Below are 22,516 nucleotides of genomic sequence, written 5' to 3'. Positions count from 1 at the left end.
ACATGAACAGTATTGCGTAGGAGCTTTTTAGATATACAGAAGCTCAGGACCCACTCTTGATCTATGTAATCACAATCTGCATTTTAAAAAGATCTCCAAGTAATTCATATGCATGTTAAATTTTGAGAAACACGACTCCAGGTTACAAAGAGGTAAGTCCTTCTGCCTTTACACCCATATGCAGCCTGGTTTTGCAGTTCTCCAGGTGAAACCAAGTGTTTTTTCCACACTACCTTTACTACCTATTACTTCCATCATGCCCTTTGCACATTTTTCTGTGTCTCCAGAAGGAAAAGATGTGTGGGAAATGAGATAATCAAATCCTATAAGTTAATTCAACTATTCCCATATGGAAACTTTCTCACATAGAAGGAATTTATCAGCTCTGATATTTAAGCTCCTGGGCTTCAGAAACTTCTGATGTTCTTTAATGTGCAGATTATTAAAAATCTCATTGTCTGCTGATGACATTTATGGGTATGAGCATAATATAACCAATTTTATTAATATGCCAGAATTTATGTAAACCATCTGACTTTTTTTTTTTAAAGATTTTATTCATTTATTTGACAGAGAGAGAGAGAGATCACAAGTAGGCAGAGAGGCAGGCAGAGAGAGAGGAGGAAGCAGTCTCCCTGCAGAGCAGAGAGCCCAATGCGGGGCTCGATCCCAGGACCCTGAGATCACGACCCGAGCCGAAGGCAGTGGCTTAATCCACTGAGCCACCCAGGCGCCCCTAAACCATCTGACTTTTGCCCTCTTCAAAGAAGTCACCCTGGAAAAGAGAATATATGCAATTCCCTTCATATAAAAACTATCACTTTTCTTTCAGAACTATTAGTAGTCAAGATAAAATATATGAAATTCCTTCTCCATCTTCTTACTCTCTAGCTATAGAGAGTTTTCCAATATAGAGAAATTTCCAATTTGTGGAAATACTCAATTTTTTGTATACCTACACAAAAATAGGTAGAAATACCTACACCAAAGTCTGCAAAGACCACCCTAGTGGACATCCGTAGGTACTCAAAGCCACTTCTAAAGTTACAGAAAAGGGGGCACCTGGGTTACTTAGTTAAGTGGCCAACTCTGGATTTCAGCTCAGGTCATCAGATGAAGCCTTACAGCATGGCACCATGCTGGGTATGAAGTCTGCTTAGGATTCTCTCTCCCACTGCCTCTGCATCCCACCCCTTGCCCCGCTAGAGTGCATGCCCCTTCTCTGTCAGAAAAAAAGTGACAAAAAAGATAAAAGATTTGACATAAACATCATCTCCTTTGAAGAGAATATTCACTTAGATATAGAATCTGGCATATCCCTTATTTTTAAAAAAGTCATAGCATTTCCTAGTTGGCATATACTCTAATTTTTTCATTTATAATACTTAAATTAAGGAAATGACAAGACAGAGAAGCAAATTTCACCTTTAAAAAAATTTAAAACATACAACACTCTTCAAAAAATGTACTTTAATTCCAAGAGATTAATCTAGAATGAACACTATCATTTTCTATTTCTACTTGTGAAGTAAAGCAGTGAAAGAAACAACTTGCTAAAATAAACAACATGGATTTTTACATTTCTTTTACAAATATCCAAGTTTCCTTATTTGCATTTATACTATACATAATACCACCTTAGATTTAAGAGTCCTAACAGCATTAAAACATGTTTTATGCCTATGAAGAATAATGTCTGAACATATAATAGCCTCACATCGTAAGAACAATTTTAATTACTGTGTCCTCCAGAGAAGGAAATTTTCATACACAATTGGTGATTTGATTCCATTAAAAAAAATTTTTTTCAGCAAATGTGAAAGAAAATCCTGCTGTTAATTCATGACATGAGGGAAAAAAGAGGTAATTCATTCTTCCACAGAAAAAGTGGGTTTAGAAAACGGTTTTGACAGCATTTTACAGGGTAAAGTATCAAGTCTAATAACCAACCCCTTGCTCAGGACAAAATGATTTCAACATGCTCCTCTTCTGAATTGCTCAGTAATCCCAAGTGATTTTTAAATTGGGAGGCAGGTTACTGGCAATAAGTTCATCAAATTTAGATCTATCATGAACAGGCACATTATAGAAATCAAGAACATCTCTGACCCTACACATCTGGTGAAGCCTGGAGTTGGGCACTGCATGGCCCAGGTCATCAGCTAAACGTGCCAACAAACCGAATTTCAGATGACCATCTTCCAGGGACACATCCTGCCAATTGCTAGGTACAGATGAGCCAAAAATTTCTTTGACACAAGATTCCACGCGACTATGGAGATCTTCTGGTGGTATGTATGTTCGGCTTCGTAAGGGTGGACACACCAAAATAGGTTCTTTCTTCACCTCTTCCACTGTCTCAGCCACCACTGGCTTTGTTTCTTCTCTGGAATAATCAAAAGCAACTATGTGAATCTTTGGTTAGCTGCACTAATGTAGATGACAAGCTGATGAACACCAGACCCAATCTTATCTATCTAAATCAATAAATAATATGCACACTTACTACTCTCCCAGGCCCTGTGGAGAGAATAAGATAGGTAGGTACCTGCCTTCGGAAGCTTGTAACTGAATTGGGCGTACACACAGAAAAAAAATTATAGATTTTACATGCTCTAAGAATTCCAAGAACAGGTAGAGGTTTCACATGCTCTAAGAATTCCAAGAACAGGTAAAGAGGTAAATCATTTGCCTGGGATTCTGAACCCAATCTACCTCTCTAACCTCATCTCCTAATCTTCTATATACACTCTATACCCTACCCAAACTAAACTACTACATTCTGTTTCCCTCTTTCCAGGTGTCATGTGTTACCTCAAGTTATATCCTATTGGACATGCCTATCTTTCATCTTCACCTATAGAATCTTACTTTAAGTTCTAGAACAGAATTGTTCTCTTCCAAGAAGCTTTACTTGATTTGCCCAAATACAACCATAAATTCCTCTGATCTACTATAACACATTATATTGCTTTAACAGTATATCGCATCCTACTTGAGTTTTAATTTTTTTACATTCTATTTCTCTTATCAGATCAGAGTTTCTGAGCTCAAACACTGACATTTTGGACCAGATCATTCTTTGTTGTAGGGGGCTATCATGTTCATTGTAAGAGTCCAGCAGCCTCCCTGGCCTCTGTCCAGGGTAGGGTAAATGCCATAGCATTCCTGTCCTCTAGTCTTAACTAAATGATACTGCCAAATGTCCAGATGGGTAAATTATCCCTGGTTAAAAACCACTGTACCAAATTATAAACTCCTGTTTTATTTATCATAAAGACCTGTTTTATTGATCTGGAGTCCTTTGAAAACTGCTTGAATAACTGTTACTGAGTACATGAGCCAATGTCAGGAAATCTGCCTGATACACTACTTTAGTGCTTAATGAAATATTAGGTCATGATCTGACTCTTGTTTTCCATGGAGTTGGTAACAGACTGGGATGCGTCATCCTTCCAGAAATGGGAGGCAGCAGAAAAAAAAGATGTCTGGGGAAAAAAAGAGAAGACGAAAGAGAGAGAGAGAGAGGAAGGGAGGGAGGAAAGAAGGAAGGAAGGAAGGAAGGATGGAAGGATGGATGGATGGATGTCTAGCCAAGAATATGGTTTGTTGCGCTATTTTCCTTTGCCTACTTAAAGATTCTTCCAACAATTTAGCCCTCATTCTGCATCAAGTCTTTTTCATTTTCTCTCTACCTACTATAGTGTTTCCAGGGCACACAATAAGCTGTTAAAAATCTCCCATCTTTAAAGAAAAACAAAAATACCCCTTAGACTCCATGTTCTTACCAGTCTCCCAGAGTTGTCTATACTTTCAGTGTCTACTTCATCACCTCCCATTTTCTCCTCAAACTACTCCAGTAGTACCATCAGAATGAAATGTAATCCATTTCTCCCATCTCAGTAATCTAGTACACTGCTCCAGTTTTCTCCACAATTTACCACTTTCTAAAATTATATCCCACGTTTGTGTTTTTGCCTCCATCAGAATATATGCTCTATGAAGACAAATATTTAGTCGGACTTATTAACAACTCGATCCCTAACACCGAAACATCTGACACAGAGTAGACACTCTACAAATTTGTGATGAATGAGTGACTGAAACAAACCTAAAGGAGCTCTGAGATACTACTACTCACCCAAAAAGAGGGGAAGCTAATAAATCCATGAACAGATGACAAAAATCCTTCCGGATGGAAAGAGTTTTTGCTTGAACCCTGAGGGCACAAATTGTTCCCTGAAGTTCCCACAAGTTTGAGGTCCTAACACTGAGTCAAACAGATTTACCTTCAAAATATTCCACAGGGTGCTGTGGAATTCCACAGGGTGGGAGAAGCAGTAGACGGGGAATCAAAGACCTGGGTTCTGGTCCCAGCTCTGCCATTAACCTGCTTTTGGCAAAATACTTCCTCTCCATGGAGCCTCAGTTTCCCCATACGTCGGAGCTCTGAGAAGGGGCGTTGTTTAGCTACTGTAAACTACTTAGGGAAATGCTGATCCAGACCTGACGTTTAGTAACTGTCGGTTGAGTGAATCAATGAATAGGCAAACGAACAAAAAAAGGAGGCCACACTTCCTTTCTGAATCTGGCGCGTGAAGAAAGACACCGCGCAAATGAACTTCGTTTACCGAGCGCTTTCACGTTCATCTTCTATATTGCTCGTTCCGAACGAACCATTTGTTTCAGGACACCGCACGCGGTGCCTGGAACAAGTGGTCCGTACTGTTTGCTTAATAAATTAATGAGCGAAGTGGGAGGGAAAGAGAGCGGTATCTCCGTGATCAGATGACAAAACAGGCAACACTGGGCCCCACCATTCCAGGGCCCGCTCTAACGCTTCTGGACTCCGAACCCGAACCCAAGCGGAGGACTAGGGTCCTGTCTCAATAGCATGACACTCGCTTTTGAATTCGTGCTTTTATCCTCCTCAGTTTCTCTCTTTACTTTCCCTGAACGAGACCCACCATCCAACCTTCCGCTTTACCTGAGTCGAGACCAAAATTCTCTGCGTGGTGCCCCTAAGACGATCCACGTGAGGCCTCTTCTGGTAACACCGGACACTGACACTGCGGCCATCTCTGAAGAGAGCAGCTTGCTACCGCTCTGCCCCCAGGGGGCAGTGACGCGCCAAGACCAGCCAGTCACGTGTAAGCTTAGTGGTAGGTGTTCCCTTTTTCCTGTTAAGTGCCACTAGCGACTCCCGCCCCCTTTGCACGCCGGGAAATGTAGTCCGGTGGCCATTGCCGGCGGAGGCTTGACCGAGTCGCTCTCTCAGAGCATGACGGGAGTTGTAGTTGGGGGGCGTCCCGGGAAGGTTCCGGGTGACGCCTTCTGGTCCGGGGGCGGGCGGTCATAGCGCTTCTTGGCTGAAAGGAGGAGGAACTGGCAACTGGGAGGAGGCTCTAGCGAGGCCTGGAAGTCTGCGCAGCTAGGCGGGGAGGGAATTTGGGGTTGGGGGACGGCCAAGTAGCGCGTCTGATACGCTGCTGGGGTCGTGACCGCTCCGGGACCGAGGCAGGACCTGGCTGTACCCAGCCTGGAGGCCTTGCCTTCGTTGGGCCTAATTTCTAAAGGCTGGGTAGGCCTTAACGAGAGGCTTCTTACCGTGCGACCGCCGCGGGTTCCTGCCCTGATTTTCTGTCCAGGAGATGGCCTCCCCGAGCCCCCCGCCGGAGCCAAAGGTAAGTCCCCCTCTGGGTATCACCGTTCTCTCGCTATTACCGGAGCTAGGCCGCGCCTCCGCCCCCCCCACCTCCCTGACCGTGGTCTTTAGGGCCAGCGATGTGCAGGGAAGTACCCCGTAGTGCTCCTACTTGGCCCCCCCCTTTTTTTTTCAAGAGCGACTTGGTAAATCAGGTGAAGAAAATTAGTAATGTTCCAAACATGCGCCCTCATTTGTGAGTTCTTCCAAATGAGGCACCATTTTTAAACCTCCTCCGTGTTTTATGCGCCTGTCACGATGCTTGGACCCAAAGTAGACGCTTAGAGAAGTTCAGGGAATTGAACAGGGTCCCAAGCCAGTGCGGTAGAGTTGGAGCTGGGCAATTAGTGCAGGAAACTTGGGGAGTTTGGGGGCAGCTTACTAGAATAAAAATGTTAGTGTGTAATTATTAAACCAGAAAAACTCTATCTTTAGGACCAGCACTGCTGACGACAAGGATCCAGTTCAGTTATCATCTAGTTTGAGGTACTTGTCTGTTACAGAATTGGGCCCCATTTGGAACTCTTGGTTATCATGTTCCTCCTAGCTTACCTGGCCCTGATAAGTGATTTCTTCTACTTTCAGTGGTAGAATTGTCCTTGAGACAACAAGAACTGACTACAGAAATCGTACTATTTCAGGGGTTGCTGACATTTGAGGATGTGGCTGTGTTTTTTACCCAGGAGGAGTGGGATTATCTGGATCCAGCTCAGAGAAGCCTGTATAAAGATGTCATGATGGAGAATTACGGAAACCTGGTCTCACTGGGTAAGAATCTTTTGTTTATCTGGTTAAAATATCTTAAGAGGCTATAAGAAATCAGACTCTGAGAACACTTGGACCACTACTAGTACCAAAACTGCTTTGTTCCAAAGTTCAGATTCAAATCTTTCAGCCATTAATTGTTTCCATGCCTGTCATCCCTAGCATCCTTGCAATAACCAAAATACATGCCTTTCTGGCTTCTTATCTTCATAATCTCATTCCCATATTGCTCTGTACTTTCCCTCCTGGCTCATCCTCCCACTGCTTTCCTCCCACCCCTTTTCGCTCTGCCTTCTGGAGCCCCTGTTCTTCTTCACATAATGTTCCTTACCCCTCCTGGCCTTAACTGAAAACTGGCACTTTCCCAAGGACACCACTTCCCTGGCAGAGGCTGCTTATTTTCCTGCATCCTCTTTTTTTCCCCTATCCTTTGTCTCAAGGCTAGAAGGGAGAAGTTATGTTCTCCTACCTTTTCAGGGCTGTTCCCAAAGCATTGGTTGAACCCTTCAGGCAAAATTTCTCTCCTTGCCTCAGCAGTCTTGCTCTACCCACTCAATTCCTTTTCACTGTCATCTGTCGACATGTCTTGGTCCCTCACACATAGATTTTGTCACATTTCAGAATCTTCTGTATGCTCACCTGTGCAATCAGTGATGTAGTCATCACTTAATCCTCACTATATTCCCTGACCTTATTCGCTTCAGGGGCCTGGCTTTCCTTTTTTATTCAGCTCACATCAGTGATCAAACCCTCAGTTTTGTCAAAGCAGGCAAATCTTAAACCCTGATATCTTACTCTTTTGAAAATTTTGCAGACATTATTAATTATATTTTAGATTAGCTAAACAGGGGTGACCAAAACAGACATCATCTCTGCCCATGTGGAGCTTACTCTAACTTCTCACCTTTCTACCTCTCCTACTCCTTTCCTCCTACATCTGGTTATTCTTAATCATGTTTCCTGTTCTTGACTTCTCCCTTTGTCCCCGCCAGACTGTCAGTCCTGTCCTAACTTCATCTCCTCATCTAATCCATGGACCTACGTAGGAATTATCACCAGCATGCTCCTCGCCACCTTGTCATTGTGCTCTTCGCATTCTGCAAACTTCAGATTCTGTATGGGTCATAAAATCTGCCTTTTCTCCTACCAGAGTTGCTAAACACAGCAAGAGAAATTCTTTAACTGAAAGGACTGATGCCCTGTGTATATGTATGCATGGCTTTTCTTCTAGTCTGCAGTGCGTTTTTACATCTCAGCCAGTTTTTTTATCATTGATTTGCTCTTTTCCTTCTTCTTTTTAATGACTAGTCCGAAAACTAAAGAAGTTTTCCTTGGGTCCATCACTCAGTAGTGGACTTCACTTTGTGTGGCAAAGAGAAGATAGAGGCTACTAAACATGAACTCCCACCTTCTCTGCCCTTCATGTGCATGCTTAAGACTACTCCTGTTCCCTTGCTTCTCCAAGAATTTATCCATCTGTCACCTTTTTTTTTTCCCCTTTACAACTTTAGTCTCTATTCCTATTCCGCTGGTACCTTTATTTTGATAATAGGTATGTTTATGACTCTTCTAGTTGGGTAAGGAGGGGAGTGGGTGGTGATCCTTTGAGCCACAGTCTCCTTGCTGCTCCTTGTCACCTCCTCATTCACTTCATAGCCAAGTTGTTGTAAGAGTAGTTAATGTGTGTTTTGTAGTTTACCTTCCCCATTATCTCTAAGCCCGTTTTCTTGCCTCTGCCATTCCTCTTGAATTGTTTAACATTGGTCTGTAATAACCTAGTTGTCAAGTGCAATAGACTCTTTTTTGGACACTATTTTATTTCATCTCTCTATAGATATTTGAAACTGTTGCTTCCTTCTGTTGCCTTGCATTCTTACACTTTCTCTCAATTTATATGCTTTCTTTGGCAAAGCTTATCTATATTCAGATTATCACCTACTTCTATGTGGTAAGTCCCAAATCTTACTTTCACCTAAGAGAAGGAGCTGGAGCTTACCTGCCTAAGTAAAAATCCTGGTTCAGCCACTTACAAGCCTTGTGACCATGGGTGAATTACATAATCTTTCCATGTTTTCTTTTTTACAAAATGGCAATAATAATAGCACTTACCTTTTTGGGTTACTGTGAGCATTAACAGAGTTAATATATGGAACGTACTTAGGACATTGAGTAGCATGTAGTAAGTATAATATAAATGTTGATGGCTGTCACTGTACTCTATATCTTCTCTAAGAGCGCTAAAATCTTTGTCATCTTCTTTTGAAGACCATGTAAATGACTCACACCTGGCAAATCTCAAATAACCCATTCAGATCTCAAGAGCCTTCTCTTTGGAATTAAGTACTCCTTTTTCTATGCTACTGTATACACTTCTGTTGAATTTATCACACTGTACTCTAATCATTCTTTATGTTATTTTTCTAACCAGACTGGTTTCCATGAGGACAGTAACTATATTTTTTTCATTTGATTTCTCCAGTACTTAGCGCAGAACCATATATAGAGTCTACTAAACATGACTCTATTGCATGCTTAGAACAGAAGCATATACATTATATACTTCTAAGTATTTGTGTAATAGAATGAATGAATATACTCAAGATTCAGTACCTCTTGACTAGTTACTGCATTAGTCCATAAACTAGCCTCTTGCCTCCAATTCCCTTTTAATACATTCTATTTACTGCCACCAAAGTGATTTTGTTAGTTAACGCCTTGTAATTTACAATTCCTGGTAGCCTAAAGGATAAAAATCTTAATTTCTTGTACCTGCTAGGGTCTCTCTAAATAGCCCTGCCTGGGTTTCTAGCGTCATCTATTATTTTTGCACACCATTTCAGTCTCCAGTCATATCAGCTGCTGATTTTTTTCCCCAATATGCCATGGTGTCTCTGAGTCATTGCCAGCTTTATCCACACATATGGTATCCTGGCTGATAGAACCAGGCATATGCCCAGCCTTGCCTGCCCTACTACAGTAAGATGTGAGTACCATATGGACGAAGGCATGGCAGTGAGCCCATCTGTGATCTCCTACTTTCAGGCTCCCATTTTAGCTGAACTACAGCTTTTTATCGGTTATTATTTCTCCCTCTGCAATCTTTTCATCTATAGATTCTGTCACCACTCCTTTGATAAGAGCTCCCTTGGTGAAAGATCACAATTACTTGATTTTTTCTAACATAGTGTTTTATTGCACATCAGCTTGCTTCTTTAGTTAGTACAGCTCTCTTCCAAATTTAATTTTGGTCTTTTATTCGTACCTTTCCTTTCTATGATGATTTTTCTTTAAACACTTCAGTAACTATGTTAATAATAAAACTGACAACTTGATCTCAGTTCTCAGTCTTCCAGTTCTTTCTTTCTTTTTTTTTTTTGAAATATTTTATTTATTTATTTGATAGAGAGAGTGAGATCACAAGTAGGCAGAGAGGCAGGCAGAGAGAGAAGGGGAAGCAGGTTCCCTGCTGAGCAGAGAGCCCGAAGCGGGTTCAATCCCAGGACCCGGAAATCATGACCTGAGCAGAAGGCAGAGGCTTAACCCACCGAGCCACCTAGCACCCCAAGTCTTCCAGTTCTTTCAACTGAAATGGACTTCTTCAGTTTTAATGACTTCTTTCTAGTCTGCTTGATCCGTATTGGACCTTGACAAAATTGGGAATTGCTGTTCCTGTAAGACCTTAAACTCATTATTTCTCTTCTTAGATTATATATATTCTTAGAATATATATATTATGTATTCTTTCCTCAATTGTTTGTTCAATTACTCATCCTTTCAATAACTAGTTAATCAAGCACTGTGCTAGCGCTAGGAATGCAGATTCTTCCCCATTCTCTCATTCTTTTACCAAAAAAACTGTTCTTCCTATATACTTTTGGATACTAGGATTGGCAGCTGTGGTCAGTCCACAGGTCACTGTGGATCAGATCTGGCACACTGTCCATTTTTATGAATAAAGTGCCTATTTTGGGGGTGCCTGGGTGGCTCAGTGGGTTAAAGCCTCTGCCTTCGGCTCAGGTCATGATCCCAGGGTCCTGGGATTGAGCCCCACATCGGGCTCTCTGGTCAGTGGGGAGCCTGCTTCCCCCTCTCTGCCTGCTTCTCTGCTTACTTGTGATCTTTGTCTGTCAAATAAATAAATAAAAATCTGGGATGCCTGGGTGGCTCAGTCGGTTAAGCCGCTGCCTTCGGCTCAGGTTATGGTATCGGAGTCCTGGGATCAAGTCCTGCATCTGGCTCCTTCCTCGGCAGGGAGCCTGCTTCTCTCTCCGCCTCTGCCTGCCACTCTGCCCACTTGTGCATGCACTCTCTGTCTGTCTCTCTGACAAATAAAATCTTTTTTTTTTTTTTTTTAAAGATTTTATTAATTACTTGACAGAAAGAGAGATCACAAGTAGTCAGAGAGGCAGGCAGAGAGAGAGGAGGAAGCAGGCTCCCCGCCAAGGAGAGAGCCCGATGTGGGGCTCGATCCCAGGACCCTGAGATCATGACCTGAGCCGAAGGCAGAGGCTTAACCCACTGAGCCACCCAGGTGCCCCCAAATAAAATCTTTTAAGTAAATAAATAAAAATAAGTAAGTAAGTAAATAAATAAATAAATAAAAATCTTTAAAACAAAATGAAACACAGAAATTGGATTGCTCAGGAAGTCAGGACGGAACTCTGTCTTTGCATTCTGTTTCTTCTTGGTAGACTAGTCTTTCCTCCTCATATCCACATGCTTCTGTCGCTATAGCTTCTGAGTTGAGAGATTACAATTCTAGTCATGTTCAGAAAAACTGCGTATTTCAGTTTTAATTCCTGGTAGAGATGCACTTTGAGTCAATTCTCTACAAATTAGCTATATGATCACAGGATGGGAGCATAGACTAAAAGCCTGGCAGAGACCTCAGAAGGTGATTACAGCTACCAAGCCCAGATCTAATGGATGGATAGTCCTTTCTGTACTACTCTGTGTGGAAGCCAGAACTCACTTGTTTTCTTTACCTATCTCTTTGACCTATTTATTTTCATTCCAGTGTCTCTCTGTCTAATTTACTTAAGCAGTGTATTACATTTTATGTCTGATATGATAAATCATTGTTTTATATTATTTTTTAGGATACACTTGTTCTCTTTATTCTTCCAGTTGAAATTTAGATTCATTGAGGTTTTTAATTCATTTATGAGATTTTGATTGGAATACAGTTGGGTTCATAAATTGGTTTGGGAAGAATTAAGATCCTTATAACATTGAATCTCTTTAGCAATTTGCTTGACTCTATTTATCTGTCTTACCTCCTTCAGAAAATTTTTATGGCTTATTTTCAAAGCTCTCATTCAATTCTTATGAGACTTATTCCTGGTTTTATGGTTTTTATTCCCATATAAGACATTTTATTGTTCTATAACATTTACTAATTGTTTATTCTTGGCAGTAAGTACTTATCACTATTTATTTTATATCTTAGTTTTCTTGTTACTATTATATTTAACTTAATTTTTTTAGAAATTTTACATGGACATTTATATTGTCTGCAAATGACAACAATTTTATCTGATTTCTTTGAGTAGAACCCTAGAACAACAGCACCGGGTAAACATTAAAAAGAGACTTCCCCTTCTCACAAGGAATTCACAGTCCCATGGAGGAGGTAAATACAGTGCAATAACAGTGCATATAATAACTATAATGCAGCTGTGGATGAGGGCTGGTAATTAAAAACAGAACATCTAAATCTGCCTATTGGACTTAGTGAAGGCTTTGTAGAGAAGCTGTTACTTGAATGGAACCTTAAAGAGAAACCAGGAGTTTGCCAGGTAAACAATGTTGGGGGACATTTAGTAAAATGAGATGTTCAAAGAAATGGCATAGAAGATTAGCATAAGCCAGGCGCCTGGGTGGCTCAGTGGGTTAGGGCCTCTGCCTTCAGCTCAGGTCATGATCCCAGGGTCCTGGGATCGAGCCCCACATCGGGCTCTCTGCTTAGCAGGGAGCCTGCTTCCTCCTCTCTCTCTGCCTGCTTCTCTGCCTACTTGTGATCTCTGTCAAATAAATAAATAAAATCTTTACAAAAAAAAAAAAAGATTACCATAAGCAATTTGCCCACTTTGCAGTGTGAGAGAGTGGGTAGGAGGGTGACTTGAGATTTAGAGAACCTTTTGTGAAGTGCTGAGTATCATGGTGGAAAGAGCTTTGATTCGCTCTCACAAATGATGGAGTACTAGTGAATGTACAGGTGGTAATGGAACTGGAATTCCATTTCATGCACATCTCTCTGGATGCAGTGGAGTAGATGTAGTATGGAGACAACTTAAAGGCTAGAGTGAAGGATTATTGGATGGCTTTTACATAATCCAGGGAAGACATGGAAAGAAGGTAGATACTAGAGAGTTGAATCTTTGATTTTGGTGATTGTTTACCAATAAGAAAAATGGAGAAATCTAGGGTGATTTTCTGCTTTGCGTAATGGATGAAGATGCCTGTCTAGGAGATGATTGGAGGCGGAGACATACATGACAGCAAATGATGATGATCATGTTAATTGTAAGCCCTTTTTGAGACAGGTAAATAGCAATACCCAGACTATACATAGAGAGCAAGGTAAGAATGTAAATATGGGTAATAATAACCTTCAGCAGTTAATGAAGGAAGAGAAATACATGAAGGAAATTTATTAGAAAAGGCCAAAGAAGAAATAGAGAACTAAAAGAATATAATGGCATAGAAATCAAAACCAGATAGTGTCAAAATGGAACTAGTCAACATGTCAGATGCTGCTGAATAAGGACTGAAGATATTTACTGTATTTATATTCAAGAGTCATTGGTGATTTAGAAGAAGATTTTCTAGACGCTGGAAACAGAAGCCATATTTCACAGTAGGTTGTAGAGGAAGAGGTGGACATGGGAAACATATGTTTCCCTAGGTATGTTTCCCTAGGAAAGGGAGACCTACAGAGTTAAGATTTTATTTCAAAACTTAGATTTCATTAAGAGAAGGGTTTCAGGTTTGAGATGATGTTGGGCATATTTGTATGCTGAGCATATGTAAGTATTTTGGCAATGGAGAACAGATGGAAGAAAGAGGAAACAATGGTAGTAGTTAAGTCCTCAAGAGACATGGGAGATCAAGAGAAAGTAGATGAATTAGCTTTGGATAGGAATGGAATATATCTTCATGTACCATTGCAGATAATTTTATAGGCAGGGGGCAGAAAGTTCAGGGAGTTCTCTGATCCTTTTTCATTGTATGAAAGAAAGCAGTCCTCTGAAGTGAATTTAAGATATAATACTATTAGTAGCATAAAGAGAAATAAAGTTTCTACTGATTTCTTAGAGGAATAAGAGAAGTTGTTTTTTTTTTAATAAAATAACTTAATGACTGGTTTGAACTAAGTGAAAAGAAAACTCAGGACTCCAAAGATAGAAAATTAGAAAATTGAGAGAAAAGAGGAAGTCTAAAAAAGGAAATTGTTTAGGGCCAAATGTATGTATCTGGTACCGATCAGTTCTTCTAGTGGAATTATCCAGCAGACAGCAAGAGAGAGAAAATCGGGAAAAAAGTCAGAGGCAGACTCAAGAGTTCTGTATGCCACTCTGTTTCATCATAGACTATTATGTTATCTTTCCTTCTATATGTGTAAGATTTTCATTTCTAAGATGTCTTAGAGACTCTCAGTTGGAACTAAATGGTTCCAACTTGGCTCTTACATTAGAAGGGTGAGAAACATATGTACTTGAAGAACGTGGTAGGATTTGTGGTAGGTGAGGGCATAAGTTACCACAGACTGCATTTTCTCTGTTTCTTTCATTAACTGTGACCACGTTCCTTTTGTATTTATTATGTCTTTCTGTATCATAGACTCCTTGTCACTCCAATCCATTATTTTATTTTTTTTTTCATTTTTAAAAAAATTTTATTAACATGTAATGTATTATTTGCTTCAGGCGTGCAGGTCTGTGAATCATCAGTCTTACACAAATCACAGCACTCACCATAGTACATACCCTCCCCAGTGTCCATAATAACCCATTTTTTTATTTTCAAGGCCATTTTGTCTCAGTAGAGGAGTGCTTTAGTTAAATATTTTATCATGTTTTCTCTCCCCAGTGTACTCGTCATTCATTTTATTAGGTAGGGAACTTCATGTCTTATCTTTGAATCCTGAATCATTACACACACCTGGAATGCTTTTGTTTGCAATAAGTAAATTCTTGTTAATGAATGAATTGTGGCTTCCCCTATTTTGTTTTTGTTTTTGTTGTTTACTCCTTTTCAGCATTTTGTGTTCATTTCTGTCAGTTATTTGTATCTGGTACCAATCAGTTCATGGTTCAGTAATGCTGTCTTACCTCATATTTTCCTGAACCTACTGTTTGTTTGTTTTTTTTCTGCATCATCCTTTCTTCCTTGATAGAATACTTCATTACACCACCACTTGTTTTATTTCATTGTTTCCCCATCTTACCTTGCCTAATTGTTGATTTACCAGGCCTTCCTCCCAATTCTGCTTGCCCTACTAACTCATCATTTTACTCATAAAAACACCCTTTCAGTGTGCCTGACTGACTCAGTTAGAGGAGCATGTGACTCTTGATCTCAAGTTTGTGAGTTCCAGCCCCATGTTGGGTTTAGAGATTACTAAAAAAAAATAAAAACTTAAGGGCATCTGGGTGGTTCGGGGGTTAAACCTCTGCCTTTGCCTCTGGTCATGATCTCAGGGTCCTGGCATCGAGCCCTGCATCTGGCTTTCTGTTTGGCGGGGAGCCTGTTTCCCCCTCCTCTCTGCCTACTCGTGATCTCTCTCTGTAAGATAAAGAAGTAAAATCTTTAAAAAAATAAAAGATAAAAACTTAAAAGCTTGCTTCTTTAAAAACACACATACACGCTCACATACTCACTCTTTTCATACCCCTTCTCCAAGAAAAATATTTTATCAGATAACTAATTATTTATATGGCTTGTATTCTTTGCCAGGCATTATCCTAAATGCTTTGTGTATATAAACTAATTTAATCTTCACTATACTGTGGAGTAGTCATTCACATTTTATAGATGTAGTGGATTAATTTGTATTCATCTTATTTTCCTAAGCATTTTTCCTTGCTAGCAAAGAGCCCAGCTGATCTATTTTCTGTTTATTATTCCAGATGTTTTGAACAGAGATAAGGATGAGGAGCCAATTGTGAAACAAGAAATTGAGGAGATTGAGGAAGAAGTGGAACCACAGGGTGTAATAGTTACAAGAATCAAAAGTGAAATTGACCAAGATCCCATAGGTAGGGAGACCTTTGAACTTGTTGGTAGGTTAGATAAACAGAGAGGTATCTTCTTATGGGAAATACCAAGGGAATCTTTGGCCCAGGACCAGAGAATGTTCAGAGGAAACAGTAACATTATTCGTAAGAGACCAAACTCAGAAGAGAAATGCCATAAATGTGAAGAATGTGGAAAAGGTTTTGTCCGGAAGGCCCATTTCATTCAACATCAAAGGGTACATACTGGTGAGAAGCCTTTTCAATGCAACGAGTGTGGAAAAAGTTTTAGTCGCAGTTCATTTGTTATTGAACATCAGAGAATTCACACTGGGGAAAGGCCGTATGAGTGTAATTATTGTGGAAAAACCTTTAGTGTGAGCTCAACCCTTATTAGACATCAGAGAATCCACACTGGAGAGAGACCCTATCAGTGTAATCAGTGTAAACAGAGCTTCAGCCAGAGAAGGAGCCTTGTTAAGCATCAAAGGATTCACACAGGCGAGAAACCCCATAAATGTAGTGACTGTGGGAAAGCCTTCAGTTGGAAGTCACACCTTATTGAACATCAGAGAACTCACACTGGTGAGAAGCCCTATCACTGTACCAAATGTAAGAAAAGCTTTAGTCGAAATTCATTACTTGTTGAACATCAGAGAATTCACACTGGGGAAAGACCCCATAAATGTGGAGAATGTGGGAAAGCTTTTAGATTAAGTACGTACCTTATACAACACCAAAAAATCCACACTGGTGAGAAGCCTTTTCTTTGTATCGAATGTGGAAAAAGCTTCAGTCGGAGCTCGTTCCTTATTGAACATCAGAGGATCCATACAGGTGAAAGACCTTATCAGTGCAAAGAGTGTGGGAAAAGCTTCAGTCAGCTGTGCAACCTTACTCGTCATCAGAGAATTCACACAGGAGACAAACCCCATAAATGTGAGGAATGTGGGAAAGCCTTTAGCAGAAGCTCGGGTCTTATTCAGCATCAGAGAATCCACACCAGAGAGAAGACTTACTCATACAATGAAACCAAGGAAAGTTTTGATCCAAATTGCAGTCTTGTTATACAGCAGGAAGTCTACCCCAAGGAAAAATCTTATAAATGTGATGAATGTGGGAAAACTTTCAGTGTCAGTGCACATCTTGTACAACATCAAAGAATCCACACTGGTGAAAAGCCCTACCTATGTACTGTATGCGGGAAAAGCTTCAGTCGGAGCTCATTTCTTATTGAACATCAAAGAATCCACACTGGTGAGAGACCTTATCTGTGCAGACAGTGCGGCAAAAGCTTTAGTCAGCTTTGTAATCTTATTCGACATCAGGGTGTTCACACAGGTAATAAACCCCATAAATGTGATGAATGTGGGAAGGCCTTTAGCCGGAACTCGGGCCTTATTCAGCATCAGAGAATACACACAGGAGAGAAACCTTACAAGTGTGAGAAGTGTGACAAAAGTTTTAGTCAACAGCGCAGCCTTGTCAACCATCAGAAGATCCACACAGAGACGAAAACCCAAGAAACCCATGAATGTGACGCTTGTGGCGAAGCCTTCAATTGCCGCATATCTCTTATTCAGCATCAGAAGTTGCACGCTACATGGATGCAGTAAATGTAGAGACATACTCAAGCTCAGTTTGACTTGAGACTAGCTACCCAAGTGCAGTTTCAGTATGGCTCGCCATGATTCAGGTTTAGTGACAAAGCAGGTTGTCCTTGGCCTCTGGCAAATGGTTTCTAAAGATTCTGTGAAAGGTGGACAGGCAGCTGAAGACTTCCATTACTCTCTGTTTTGATGATCCTAGAGAAGGACTCAGTCATTTATTTAAGCATCTTTTTTTCTCACAACATCTTTTAGGAGAGAGGTCAAACCCAGGTTCAGAGCACTTGGTATTATAATTAATAAATAATAATAAAGGACAAAGTTGCATTGGTACAAGGGAGCAGAAGTGAGAAAACTAGAGTAATTAATTATTCAGGAGTGCCCCTGCCACCATCATATGATGGTTCGTTCGGTTCCATAATATGTTTGGCAGTGCATGCCAAAGCCTAGTAATGAAGCATATGATTAAGTTTTCATATTAAGGAAATATGCCCCCCCCTTTTTTTTTCAAACTGATATCCAAAGGTTTTCTTGGTCATTGCTTAAGAAAGCCAGTTATTTGGCATGTGGAGTTAAAGAAACAGTTCCAATGCCTTGTGGTTCCCAGATCTGTGAAATGAGTGGACAATTAATCTTACATGTAAAGATTATATGAGTAATTAATAAGCTTAGGTGTTACCAAGGAACCTTTGGGAGTGCCTTTTTTCAAGATGGGCCCGAAAAAGTGGAGGAAGACATTTCTTTTTGTGCCCTCCCATCTGTGAAACATAATTGTAGTCCTATACAAATAATCTTACTCCTCCACGACCAGTAGCATGTGAAAGTGTACATATTTTGATTACCAAGAGTTGGAAATAAAAAGACCTGGAGTCTGTACTAGGAAACAGATATTTTGGTATTGCTTTGGTTTTTATGGTAACTAGACTTTGCATGCGATTTTAAAATCCTTATTTCTGGTTCTCGGGCTTCCCTTAGTTGATGGTTATATAAACCTATTAATTCATCTGTTTTAATCATTAAACCTGTTTTGTTTTTTGCTTTGTGTAAGAGTTCTGTTATTTTCATTCAGAATCTATCCTGTCAAATAAATACTGCACTTAAAAATTAGAATCAAGGATTTAAAAGAAATTGCTCTCACTTGTACCTGTGACTACAGGCATACCATGAAGATTGTGTTTGGTTCCAGAGCACTGCAATGAAGCAGATATTGCAATAAAGCAATTTAATTTTTTTTTATTTCTTACTGCATGTAAAAGTTATGTTTACACTTTACAGTAGTCTAGTAACTGTGCAATAGTATGTCTATGAAAGCAGTGTACATAATTTAATTTTAAAATACCTAAATACTTAATGCTAACCATCATTCTGAGCTTTCAGTGAGTCATCACTAATCAGATTGGGATAACAAATACAATAGTAATGAAGATGTTTGAAATATTGCAAGAATTACCAAAATGTGACACAGAGACACAAAATAAGCAAATGCTCTTAGAGAAATGGAATCAAGAGATTGGCCTGATGCTAGTTTGCTGCAAACCTTCCATTTGTGAAAACACGCAGTATCTGCAGAGCACAATAAAGCAATCCACAGTAGAACAAGGTGTGCCTGTAGTGACCTTTTCTGGGATGGTTCCCTTAGGGCTAAATCCAGATTCTTTAGTTTCTTACTATAGAATTCCAGATCACCTGGAACTCTATAATTCTACCTATCTAATAGTTTGGGCAAAACACCTCCCTTCTATATTACAGACATTCTGAACGTCCCCTCCACAGTTTCATCTCCCCCGGGAATATTTGTGTGTGCACATGTGAACATGAAGGTGTGTGTATAGAAATTGTGCTCTCTGCATTCAAATTAAGTAGTCAGCATCAGTTAACTGTCAAAACAGAGTTTGTAGCCCAATGAAAAGCAGAAAAAGTAACTAAAAATGCACTTAAGGCCTCAATTATCCTGCCAGAAATTTCCCCAGATTTACTTATTTTACACAAATCGTTCTTCGACCAGTGTTTCAACTAATAATAAGGTTCTCAGACCTGTTCTCAGTATTTTGGAAACCCGAATGTGAAGGGTTTTCCATATGTCATAATTGCATGCACACTTAAGCATTGTGCTTTTTCTGGAGTTGCATCTATTTCATGTATGGTTTTCTTGCTTAGCTGAAGCTGTGGCTGTTGACCTCATCATAATGTGGGGACATGGTCATAGGAGATATTCCTACTAAAATTACATCATTTTTAACATCCTTGGTTGTAAACCTGGAGTGATAGCTCAAAATTCCAGTCGCCGTGAAACAATTCTTGATCATATATACAATTCCTTGCTTATGTAAAGCATAGCCAAAAAGATTAATTTTTTTAAAGCACGGTTATTGCAATGTTCACAGTTGTTTTCTGAGAGGATGATAAAAGAACCGGGAAGCACATGAAGAAGAGAAGAGAAGGAGAAAGTTAAATCTTTCAAGAGGAGATGATGCTTAAGATGAGATTAAAAGATGAGTACCGGGGCGCCTGGGTGGCTCAGTGGGTTAAAGCCTCTGCCTTCAGCTCAGGTCATGATCCCAGGGTCCTAGGATCTCTGGGAGCCTGCTGCTCTCTCTCTCTCTTTCTCTCTCTCTCTGCCTGCCTCTCTGCCTACTTGTGATCTCTCTCTCTCTCTGTCTGTTAAATAAAATAAAATAAAAAAATAAAAGATGAGTACCAAGAAAAAAAGAACAGTGTCTGAAGACAGAATTATCAGAGGACTGCTAGCTCCGGAGTGAGCCTCCAGTTGTGTGGTGATGGGAAAGTGGCAGGTAGCTAAGGCTGCCTGTGAACAAGGGCAGGGGAGAGTTGCCATGCTAAAGAGATAGGACTTTATGCTGCCAAAAATTCTGTGATAACATTTTCCTTGTATTTAAGCTGTGTGTGTGCGAAAGAGAAAGGGGCACATATTTTAAGTGTGCAGCTCTGAATTTCCCAACGAAACCTATGTAACTAGCACTCAGCTTAAGTAATATTACTGGCACACCTGATACTCACCTGGGTAACTTTCCAAAAACTACACACAGAGCACATCTTGTGGTGTCTCCGTTTTAGTTTAAGAGAGAATGCAGAAGTGAATAGGAGGAGAAAGTTTTGAGTTCATGTACTTAACAAAGGCCAAGAAGTCTCATGCCAGCTATAAACAAGAACCACCAAAGCCAGTGGTGTAATTCAGTCCCAGCCTAAAAGACCCAAGAACCAGGAGCACTGATGTCCAAGGACAGGGGAAAATGGATGCCTCAGCTTAGGTGGAGAGCAAATTTGCCTTTCCTCTGCCTTTCTATTCAGTTCACACCCTCAGTGAACTGGATGATACCCACCAACACTGAAGTCGATCTTGACTCAGCCTACAGCTGCCAGTGCACATCTCTTCCAGAAAGCCTCACAAACACAAGAGGTAGTATTTTATCAGCATCCCTTAGCCCAGTCAAATTTAAACAAAAAGTTAACCATCACAGTAAACAACATTTTAAAACAAGTGGGCAAAAGGAGTCTTTGGTGGAAAAAAAAAATTGAAAATCACTGCAATGCTCCATTTCTCTAACTCTGATAAGTGAGGCATTTCATTTTCATCTGTCTTCCTAAAGGAGGATGTCATCAGCAAATATAGGGGCATACACAACACCCAGCTGAGCATAGTATTTATAAATTTCAACTTTAAAAAAAAATCTAGTCAAAATATTACAAGCTTTTTTATTTTGTTTCGTTTTGAAGTCATTGTTCCTAATCAGTATTGCATACCTTTCACCTTCTCTTCGAATGTATTCTGTGGCCTTGGGTGGTTGGCAGGAGTGGGTTGATTGATTTCTTTTTAATTAAGGCCAACTCTATAACCATAATGCATGGAAAATAGAAGGATAGGTGCATTTACTTCACTTGCACAAATAGTACAAGTTCCATTAACGTGTATTTTAAAATACACGTTGGGTGCTATGTTAATACTGTATTAGTTGCATAGTTGCTTCAAGGAGTCCTTTATCCTCAAGGAGACTTTGAGAAGTGAATAGTAAGCCATGTGTACTCCACAGTGTAAAGAATGGGGGGAAATCATGTAAGTTTCCAAAATGCTGAGTCTTGATATATTTTGCTGGAATAAAACAGAGCATATCTCTAGCTGTGCTATTTCCTGTCCAGGAGCCAGGTTCTCAATAATGTGCATCTCATGTTCCATGGTTCAGGTAACCTACATCGCATGACGGTCATTGCATCTCTGGGACCAAGAAATGCACTCTGACTTCTTTAGCCTCTGAAATGCTCCAGGGAAAACCAGGGCAGGACAAGGAAAAGTTGGAAGTGGCTGCCAAAAGATGTTTGACCTTGGGCTTTTTAAGAGGGCAGGATAGATTTCTCTGACATCTGAGACCTCGGCTATAGCCTAGTCCTGGTGGTTCCGAGCGGCCAGAATTAGTGCTCTGTTTAGAGGATTTCACTGTGCTGCCCCCATACTCAAAGGGCTGTGTCTGTGCGTGTATGTAAACCTCGTTTTGAGAAGTAGATGTAGAAGAATTGTGAATTATTTGTCCCAGGACTTGCCTGTTCAGTTGCAATAAAACAGAGACTTGTTACTAGGGTGGTAAATAGCAACCTTACATGAGAGTTTTTTGTTTGTTTGTTTTTTACATGAGAATTTTGTTGTTATTTTCTCCAATCCAAAGATCTCATGTCTGCTCACCCACTACCACCAAGACTCTAGGCCATATGCTGGATTTGCTATGCTACACACCAAGCTACTCTCAGCTTCCCAATCTCTTCCCAGTCCACTACTTTCCAAGAAAGTAATTTTTAACACTGTTCTTTTATCACATTATTTTCTGCTCAAAAATTATTCACTGGTCTCTATTTGTCGTTACTCCAAGGCAAGGCTTTCCATAACATCCCTGCCTAATCTCCCCTTCCCCTTCACTGTGCTGTTTCACTTGCCCTCACCCTTCTAGTCTAATTTCCAACAGTGACCTCAACATATATAATCTGTATTCTAAAGTTAATTCATCTTCACACTCACTCAAGTGCCTTTACCATTCTCCAAGAACCAACTGCCAGGGAAAAAACACAATATTTATTTACAATTTATGTACCCAGCACTCTACATAAAATATTTCTAACCTCACAGCAACCTATTTTACAAACAACAAAACTGAGGCTCAAGATCTCAAGATCCAATAACTAGCAATAAACTGTAATTC

The 22,516-nt window shown here is 40.2% G+C and overlaps 2 protein-coding genes across 4 annotated transcripts; one reads left to right on the top strand and one right to left on the bottom strand.

The window, feature by feature from the left end:
* Positions 1 to 1,455: 1,455 nt before the first annotated feature.
* On the bottom strand, positions 1,456 to 5,124 carry MRPL50 (mitochondrial ribosomal protein L50). Its single transcript, XM_046023981.1, has 2 exons — positions 4,988 to 5,124; positions 1,456 to 2,386 (listed from the first exon to the last, which is right to left on the bottom strand). Exons 1-2 carry the CDS (start codon positions 5,077 to 5,079, stop codon positions 1,999 to 2,001), a joined length of 480 nt encoding a protein of 159 aa, XP_045879937.1. The 5' UTR covers positions 5,080 to 5,124; the 3' UTR covers positions 1,456 to 1,998.
* Positions 5,125 to 5,336: 212 nt separating this feature from the next.
* Positions 5,337 to 18,361, top strand: ZNF189 (zinc finger protein 189). Of its 3 annotated transcripts, none has more exons than XM_046023863.1 (3): positions 5,337 to 5,684; positions 6,391 to 6,472; positions 15,601 to 18,361. In XM_046023863.1, the coding sequence occupies exons 1-3, from the start codon at positions 5,652 to 5,654 to the stop codon at positions 17,319 to 17,321; spliced, it is 1,836 nt and encodes a 611-aa protein (XP_045879819.1). In that variant the 5' UTR covers positions 5,337 to 5,651; the 3' UTR covers positions 17,322 to 18,361. The 3 variants fall into 3 exon arrangements, with proteins under 3 accessions (XP_045879819.1, XP_045879817.1, XP_045879818.1); XM_046023861.1 differs by having other exon boundaries at positions 5,338 to 5,684; positions 6,346 to 6,472; XM_046023862.1 differs by having other exon boundaries at positions 5,339 to 5,684; positions 6,388 to 6,472.
* The last annotated feature ends 4,155 nt before the right edge of the window (positions 18,362 to 22,516 follow it).

This window comes from Meles meles, chromosome 11, assembly GCF_922984935.1.
Source record: "Meles meles chromosome 11, mMelMel3.1 paternal haplotype, whole genome shotgun sequence".
In the NCBI taxonomy this organism is placed as follows: domain Eukaryota; kingdom Metazoa; phylum Chordata; class Mammalia; order Carnivora; family Mustelidae; genus Meles; species Meles meles.
The sequence above is the reverse complement of the archived record's forward strand: the minus strand, read 5'-3'. Positions and strand labels throughout refer to the sequence as shown.